We start from the raw sequence: 8,472 nt of genomic DNA, 5'->3' as shown, positions 1-8,472 counted from the left end.
CAAGAAGAGAGAAGTATAAAACTAGAAATACGCATAGTAGAAAGTATCAAGTACACACCTTTTAATTCATCAAAGTGATTCTGCCACATGGAGTAACAAAAAGGGCCATGTGCTTGTCTTGAGTGCAAGGCCAAACAAACACAAGATAGAATGGAATGTCACCTGAGAGATCCAATTGATGTGAAAGGTGCTTAGCAGATTAATTTGTATACCTAGTTATATGGGACTGTTCCTGCCCGTCTCCAAGTCTATTAGGTGAAAAAGCCCATAAACTTGCCCTGATCTAAAGCATATGGCCATGCATATATTTGACAGCACTGGCCACTATAGTGTGCAGTATCACAAAAATACATCAATGTTTCTCAGCGCTTAAGACATTGACCTATTAGACTAAATTTCACTTAATCTGGGGCTAAGCAATATGTAGGCAGTGATTGAAAGTTCTTGTGTTACCCATAGAGCTCTTATGTGGCCAAATTAGCTTCTCTTCTCACGAAAGGCAATTTGCTCTGATGATTCACATCCTGTTTTGAATTGACAATCACCAGTGCTTCCTCCCAACTGTATGCAGTAATTTCTTAAGCAGAATACCATTCTCTACAGATACAATTTGAAAATATATTTTTTTAAATTTCATTTTGACCAGAGTGAGAAACAAAAGATGATCTAAATTCGTACACTGCTCTGGAAAAAGGCTATTACAGTGCATTTAGCAAAGCTGTCAGAAAAAAGTGCGTTAAATAACAACAATGGACCTCAGAGAAATTAACTGTATCTCTTTATTGTTAACCAATGAATGTTATCCAAAATAGTAGATGTAATTGTAGCTTAATTGTACAACACAAAACATGATGCTAAAGGAAAAAAAGCATGTGGAAAAATTACTTCACCAACGAATCATTAAATGTATTCTTAGTATTTCCGCACCAGTAAGTGTTCCCAACTGCTGGTGACAGCAGCTATTACCACTTTGTTCATTGTGAAAATCCATATTACAAATTGTTGTTCCTGGTTGTTTAGAAAAAAAAAAATCACACAGCTTTATAAATGGATCTAATCCATTTAGCCCTACTCTATATATTGTAGATTTATGAACAGCAAACTTTACTGGTATTTTCTCCCAACACTGAAACTGATATATCAGTGTTAGTGCGCGCTTTCCAGGGAAAAAAAGAAAAAAAAAAAAAAAAACCAAACTCACTGGAAGCACAGTATTTCACCTGCTATGGCAAACTGTTCGAATACTTCAGAAATTTGCTTAAGCTTCAGTGCATGAAGCCTGCAAAACAAAAACTGTTCTTACAATGCACTGCAAGTAGAAACACCAACTTCCACCAAGCAGCATTTTGAAGCATGTGCACACCATCTGCACATCAGTCTTCAAGGTCAAACAGATATGTTTAGCCCCACAAACCAAAAATATATTAATGTATCTTTATTTTATTTTCATGATGTCACCCCACATAGCCAACCTTTAATTCTGCAAAATAAAAAAAAAGAACCCCCCAAAAAAACTTAGTTGGACTGTTCATAAGAAATTTAAACCTATTGTGCATGAAAAAATGTTTAATAAAATGGCAAATTTTAATAGATAAGTGTAAATTTATGAGTGCATAATATCAAACAGAAAAGAGCTGAACCATCCTCAGAGAAAGCAGGGTTCTTCCACTGTAGGTATTTACTAGGGTACTACAACAGAAGGAATAACTGCAGTCCACATTAAAGTAATTTCTATAGTTCAATTTCTAAGCAAATTTATCAAAAAAGCAGGTCTCCTTTTCAAGAGGGAAAGGACTTAACAATGTTCTGACATCAGATATGACAATTACAATACTAGCTTCACTGAAAACTGAAGCTACAAACACTTTGACTCCAATTCTGGGAACTTTCATTTTGTGTTTGGAAACCCAAAGCCAAACTAACTCACACGCACATTCTACACCCCTCGCAGGAGATAGCATACCAGTGACAGGTTACAGCTTCAAAACACACAACATACTTTTACAATTTAAACTCAACAAAAGGCAGTTAGACAGTATTTAGCACTATAAATCCATCTTAAAGTAAAACAAAATCCTAGGAGTAAGGGCTCCTAACATTCTATCATATCACTGTGTAGTGATAGTAAATTTAAACAGTTTTTTTCATGGTGTTTGAAGGACCAGTCATCATGTATATAGTAGTGAGGTAGGATACTGTCCCCTCCCTGGGACTGATGTTTTCATATGCTCCCTTGCCAGAAAGGTCCAGGTCTCCCTACTGCAAATAAAATAATTACAAGCAAACAGCACATGAAGCTTTGTATTTTTTTGTCTCCTTTGCTGTATTAGAACATTTCACGCATCTAGAAGAATCACCTAGGAAAAGCAACACTTATTCAAGCCTATCAGCAGCCACGTGCTGCCCACAGGTAGTGTTCCATTTAAAAATATTTCCTGGAACTACCACCTGCCATCCAGACCTTTGTGAACAGGTAGGCAAAGAAAACCATCAATGATGACAGGACATGAAACACCAAAGAATTTCACTTGGCGGGGGGGGGGGGGACGGGGGACACCAAAAACCACACACAAAACTGAAAGTCAGCGATATCAAATTCTTAATAGTGTAGCCACATTGAAAAATGTAATTCCAAGCTTCACACTGCAATAGTACCTATCCAGTTTAGGTTCAGTTCCATTCTTCTTTCTATTTCTTAACGTTTACGCAATACATACACTTGTCAGTCATTATATACTTCACATCAGTTTCTAAAGAAAAAAATAATGAAAATGAAACTGAAAACATGATGGGGGGGTGGGGGACACACACGACAAAAACAAACTGCTCTCATTCTCCACACCCTCCCCCCAAAAAGCTCAGCGTGACAAACTGCCTGACTGTTGAATAGTTTCCCCTAAATTTTTCTTCTAGCCACTGTAGTCAAACTGGTATTAAGTGCTTTGGCAAAGTGGGGTGCAATCCATCAAATCTGCAAAGGCCTGCTTTTTTCTCTGTTGGTGGTTCAGCTTTACGAGGAACATATATGCAAAATAACAGCTCTCACATTGCTTCAAACTCATCAATACGCTGCTTTGTATTGCCTTGTCGGATTTGTCGAAGAGTCTTGTATTTATCACGGCCTGCTTTAACATTCTCAGCATGAAGGACATCATTTTGTGTTTTCTTGGTTTCATCTCTGGCTTGAGCCAACTCAGAACTTAAAGCCTGTTGAACAAAATATTTGCATTTAAGTGCTTTGACTAATCTTTTAATGATTCTGGAATTTCTGATAACAACTATTCTGCAACTTGGATAAGGATTCCTTGAATGCCAACCTATGAAATGCTTATTGTGCTGTTCAGTAACTGAAGTTGTGAGGTCTATCAGAAAGAATGCAGAGGGAAAGTGAAGGAGAGCATAGGATTCTTTCCTTACATAAGTGTGGGCATCAAACTAAAAAAAAAACCAAATCAAACAAAAAAAAAAAAAGAGGCCTCATAACATCCAAGAAGAAAGGGACCAGCAGGATAAAGCAGGAGAATGCCCTTAATTTTCAATTTCTACTTGACTAAAAGACAGCTCTTGTTTATCTCCCCGGTCCTGTTCAGCAATTGGCCAAGCAGAAAGGATATTGCACATACACGCTACTAAGATATTGCTGCCAGAAAAAGCAGCAGCTTTCCATGTCTTTTACCTCCTTCCCAAGAAGGCATTTCATACTGAGGCAAAAGGTTACCACTAACATAGATTACTATACTTTGAGGGGTAAGACTAGTCTAGGAAGAAATGCTCTTTTTCAGGGAAATAAGATTAATCCCAACAGGCATAATTCAGTTTTTGTATTTACGACGTCTGTGAATGACTGCAAACACACACAAATACTAGTAAGCAAGCATCTGTTCACACCACTGAATGAATTTCAGTATTGAGAAAGGAAAGCATTACGTCTTAACATTCAGTGTCCTGGACATTATATAATTATTAGAAATGTTTAGTGGCCCAAGTGACAACATATAAATACTTTTAAGCTATAAAGTGCAATCCTACATCCAAATCTTTCTATCTATTCCACTTCTAGAGTACTATGAATTATATTGGTTAGTAAATTAGTAATAAACCTAGTAAATGATAAAAAGGCTGTTTCCTTGGCACACTAATTTCAGTGACATTTCTGAGTAATAAGGAATGAAAACCCAAAGGCTGAATTATGTTGATACAACTATGAATCTTCATTACCTGGAGCTGTTTCTTAACACGTTCATTTTTCTGTGTTTCTGTTACCCGTTCTTCCTCACTCCTGTGATTCATGACACCATCAGAAGACAGTTCTGCGCTGGCTTCAGCATTGTTCTCATCATGTTCATCGTGTTCATTCTCTGTTGGAGGAATAACTGGTGGGGGAGGAGGTGGAGGAGGAGCAGACATCACAGATTTCAGTTCTTCTTTGGTCTTTTCCAAGTCCTCTTGGGCTGCAAAAGCCTAAATATAAGTAAACAGTACTTAGCATCTTTTAAAATTATTTGTGAAGAGTTAAGAAAATAAAAATAAATATTTGAGATGTTTTCAGACACATGAAAACTGTCCTTTACAAATGACACAACTAGCTTACACACTGAAAATTGTCAAATAGGAATACAGGGTAAAAAAGATGTTACTCAAACCCAGCTGTACCGGAGTCCAGCTATTTCCAACCACAGACAAGAGAAGAGTGAGAGAATAGGGCAGTCATACTGATTGCTTTCCAACTTTCCTAGCCTCCTGAAATTTGAGGCTCAGGGACTTCCTAAATCACAGGTGATGTCTTTGAATTTCATATTCAACCAGAACTTATAAGAATTTGTTCAATCAGTTTTTGAACCTGTGCACACAATAAATATTCACACCCCACAGCTAATTACAGATTTTGTGAAAAAATACTATTTTGCTTTAAACTATTGCCCAGTTGCATTTGATGTGCCTTTGTTATTGCTCTGGTTCATCTTTTCACCACCACTCATGACTTTATACATCTCCCTCCCAAGGTGTTTTCTTTTCCAACACGAAGCTCCAATCTATTTCATCACCGTATGTAAGGAAGCCATTTCAAATCTTTGACCATGAGAATTTCCCCCCCTTCATGACTCTTTAATGTTAAGAAATGAGTAAAATAGAAGTACAAAAACTTTAAGAAAGGCTTCTCTGAAGCCTAAGGGAAAGAGAGAGATTCAATCCCATGGACTTCCACTGGGATTTCTGCACTCATCTCCCTTAGTTTCTTTGAAGTTCTGACTTCACACAGCATGAGCTCATTTACTTTGTGCTGCCATTCTGAGGCTTCCTCTTCTTTCTTTTTCTTGGCCTCCTCTAGAAGTGCAATCTTGGCAGTGAATTCAGCCAGTTCTGCTGCCTGAAACAAACCAAAAAAAAAAAAGAAATTTTAATTTGGTATCATTTTGGCTCTGCAGTGTAAGAAAGCAGAGCCTTTACTGTGATCTGACTTGAAAAGAGTTAGTGACCATCTATCACTTCCCTGCTAAAAATAGAAATTTTAAGCACATGTGACAGAGGGAATGAATCAGTACTCTTAGAAGTCCAGAAAAACAGTATTTATCTCCTCCACTTCCAAAGCTTGCTGGGAAGCTTGCTGGGAAAGAGTGAGCTGTAGTTACAAAGTAGCATTTGGGGCTGTTTCTGTTTAATATAACTCTAATGGTTCCACCAGTAAGATTATGATTCTGGATCATAATCTCAGTACTATTAAGCTAAATCTTGCCTTCAGAATTGTGTGCTAAGTTTACAGAAGATCAAAAGCTGTTTTATAGTTGAGAAATCATTTCTTCTACTATATTCGTGCCTTTCTCAGTTACTATGTGCAAATCTTGAATTAGAGCCTAGCACAGAATGTGAGAAGGTACTGGAAATGCTGGAAACAGAGGAGGAAAAAAACAAGAAAAAACCAAACCCAAACACAAAAAAACTCCACAGTGTCACCAAATCCCCACCACCACGCTTCAGACCAGACCTGCTTCAGAGAACAGGCTTCCCAGTGGACTGCAGAAGGAAGCTACTCTTGTTCTCAGCTGGATAATCCTGACTATTAGAAAGAGAATGTAGTGGGTGTTTTCAGTCTGAAGTGTCTACTTCATCATTTAATTTCCTACAGCCCCAGAGCTGTTTTTTTTTCTTGCAAGTAGTGGCAATTCTAATGCAGCTTTCTAAAAAAAGTTCCCACAACAATCTGTAACGTTATTTCACATGCTTTTATCTACGTTTCAAAGTACTTGCCCATTTGACAAGATAGATATAACTGAGAAAAAAGGGTAAATTTTCAGCTATCTTTGTCAATTTGTTTCAAAATAGGGTTAAAGTTTCTTACTAGCTGCTCCTGGTTCTTCATTTGATCAGCTGCCTGCTTGGCTAGAGCAGCTTTAGCTTCTTCAGCTGCTCGACGCTCTTTTTCCAGGCGCTCCGCTTCCTCCTTTGCACGCTTTCGTTCTTGATCCAATTCTAGAGCTCTTCTAGTCTGTTCCTCTAGCTCTGCCAAAAGGAAAGTTTGCAGACAAGATATCATTACCTAAAACTCTTCCTCATACATAACACAGGTAAAAGCTGTAACATGCTCAAAATAAAGTAACCCAGAAAGCTGACAAAAAATTTGCAAGGCTGCCTCCAGCCAAGAGCAGCTGTTGAGTGCGTTACCCGAAGCTATGGTCTGCGTCTGATTTCCCCCCACCTTCAAGACATACTTTGGAAATACTTCATCTCACCTGACAGTTCTGACAGCCCAGTGTTTCAGAAAATTATCACCTCACTGATAAAACTAAACACCCAAATATACATACATATACATGCACATACACCCTCACTTTTACTACTGAGGAGATGTTATATAAATTAAATCATACTCTCTTACAGTAAAAAAGCCAAAAACTCTTCTACTCTATTGAAATACCTGACAAAGATTCCTTAATTGCAACAGACAAGACACGTGCCTCTAGCAAAATGACCTAAGACCCACTGGAAGAGTAAGAAAAATTCTCCATAGAACAGAGCCAAAAAGGAAAATTTTAAATCGAGGGACAGATAATAGTTAGCAAAACATTGCAATCTAAAGGGCAGAATCTGATATGAGTGAAACAGGAAGGAATACTAATCTACCCGTACTGCACGGTAAGATGTGCACAGGCAAACTACACTCCTCTGATGTGCAAAATGAAGCGACTATAAAGAGAGTCTTTCTGAAGCTCCTTGCTGGTTCTACTGATAATTTTTCCACTGTGCTTTTGTCTAGGCATTGCTGCCATAGATTCCTTCACCAGAAAACCTAAACAACTGCTCAGTTATTAGAACAATCCATTTACCCTTCACCATATCCTTTAATACTAAAAAAAGCATCTTAAAAGTATGCTGACACATACTTGCTTAATCTTTGCACTTGTAGTTTTAAGTAGGTCTCATGCAATCAATATTCTTCAGTTGGTTTCCCAGGTCTACTACTTCAGTTATAAAATGAAATGAACAGCACGAAGCATGTGGAGTTATACAAATGCAGTACTTAAATAAAATGCATAAATATTTAAACACACTACTCAAAATATTCCCGTGAAGATGGGGAACACTTAACTACCAAGTCAACTACAGAATACAGACACCAGTTCTACAAAACACTTTTCCATATGTGAATAGAAGGCTAAAGAGACCAGCAACACATAAACATTATGTAGTGCATCAGAAATTAGGCTATATTGCTTACAAAAGTTATGAGAAAGTGTACATTGTTAAATCTTTAAAAAATCACCCAGACGTTTTTTTCCTGGGCTAAATAGCGCTCTCAAACAATTCCAAAGCACAGTTCATGTGTTACCTGTCTGGATGTGTTCAACCTGTTCTGCACTGAAAGACTGAAAAATATAGGGGGTAGAGCTGGAGAACAGTACCAGGCACATGTAATTTATTTGCTGATAGATTACTAATAGATTTAGTCAGTGATGCTCTCTATCATGCCTGAAGCCAACAGTTATGAACAGAAGAAAGGAATAAAACTTTTATGAATGTGACCCAAACCCGAGGCAAAAAAAGAGCATGGAGAGGAGGGACTGGGAAGTAGTGGAGGCAGGGACTCTACAAGGTGATTCAACACAAAGAACTGATTGATGAAACTATATTTATTCACGGAATTCTGACAGGATTTTAATTTTACAATTCTCAAATCTTACAAGCGAATAGGAAAATGAGGGAACAAAGAATTTCCAAATGAAAAGCTAAATTCAATAAAATCCCAGAGGAAAGACTTTGAATCTTCCTCTCTAATTTTCCTGCTCTCTCCAACTCCAGGTTTTCAGCACTTTAAGCATTTCATAATTCTGAGCTGAACTGTGTCCACATGAATTTTCTCTTTATTAAAGAAAATTGAGACTTGCTACACTAGTAATTGTTTTTATATGACAAATATACGTACATATGCACACACACCATCTTTTAACTCTTAACATTGAAAAATAATCTCTCTTA

The 8,472-nt window shown here is 37.5% G+C and overlaps 1 protein-coding gene across 1 annotated transcript in view; it reads right to left on the bottom strand.

Moving 5' to 3' along the window:
• Positions 1-756: 756 nt before the first annotated feature.
• Positions 757-8,472, bottom strand: part of RDX (radixin) — a 42,498-nt gene continuing 34,782 nt past the window's right edge. The window contains exons 11-14 of the mRNA XM_075742254.1: positions 6,338-6,498; positions 5,276-5,368; positions 4,219-4,461; positions 757-3,207 (exon numbers count right to left, since the gene is read on the bottom strand). Of these exons, the coding sequence (XP_075598369.1) occupies positions 3,043-3,207; positions 4,219-4,461; positions 5,276-5,368; positions 6,338-6,498 (662 nt within the window). The 3' untranslated portion in view covers positions 757-3,042. The remainder of the gene's footprint in view (positions 3,208-4,218; positions 4,462-5,275; positions 5,369-6,337; positions 6,499-8,472) is intronic.

The sequence above is a fragment of the Balearica regulorum genome, chromosome 1, assembly GCF_011004875.1.
Source record: "Balearica regulorum gibbericeps isolate bBalReg1 chromosome 1, bBalReg1.pri, whole genome shotgun sequence".
Lineage (NCBI taxonomy): Eukaryota > Metazoa > Chordata > Aves > Gruiformes > Gruidae > Balearica > Balearica regulorum.
This window is presented reverse-complemented; position numbering and strand designations above follow the sequence as displayed.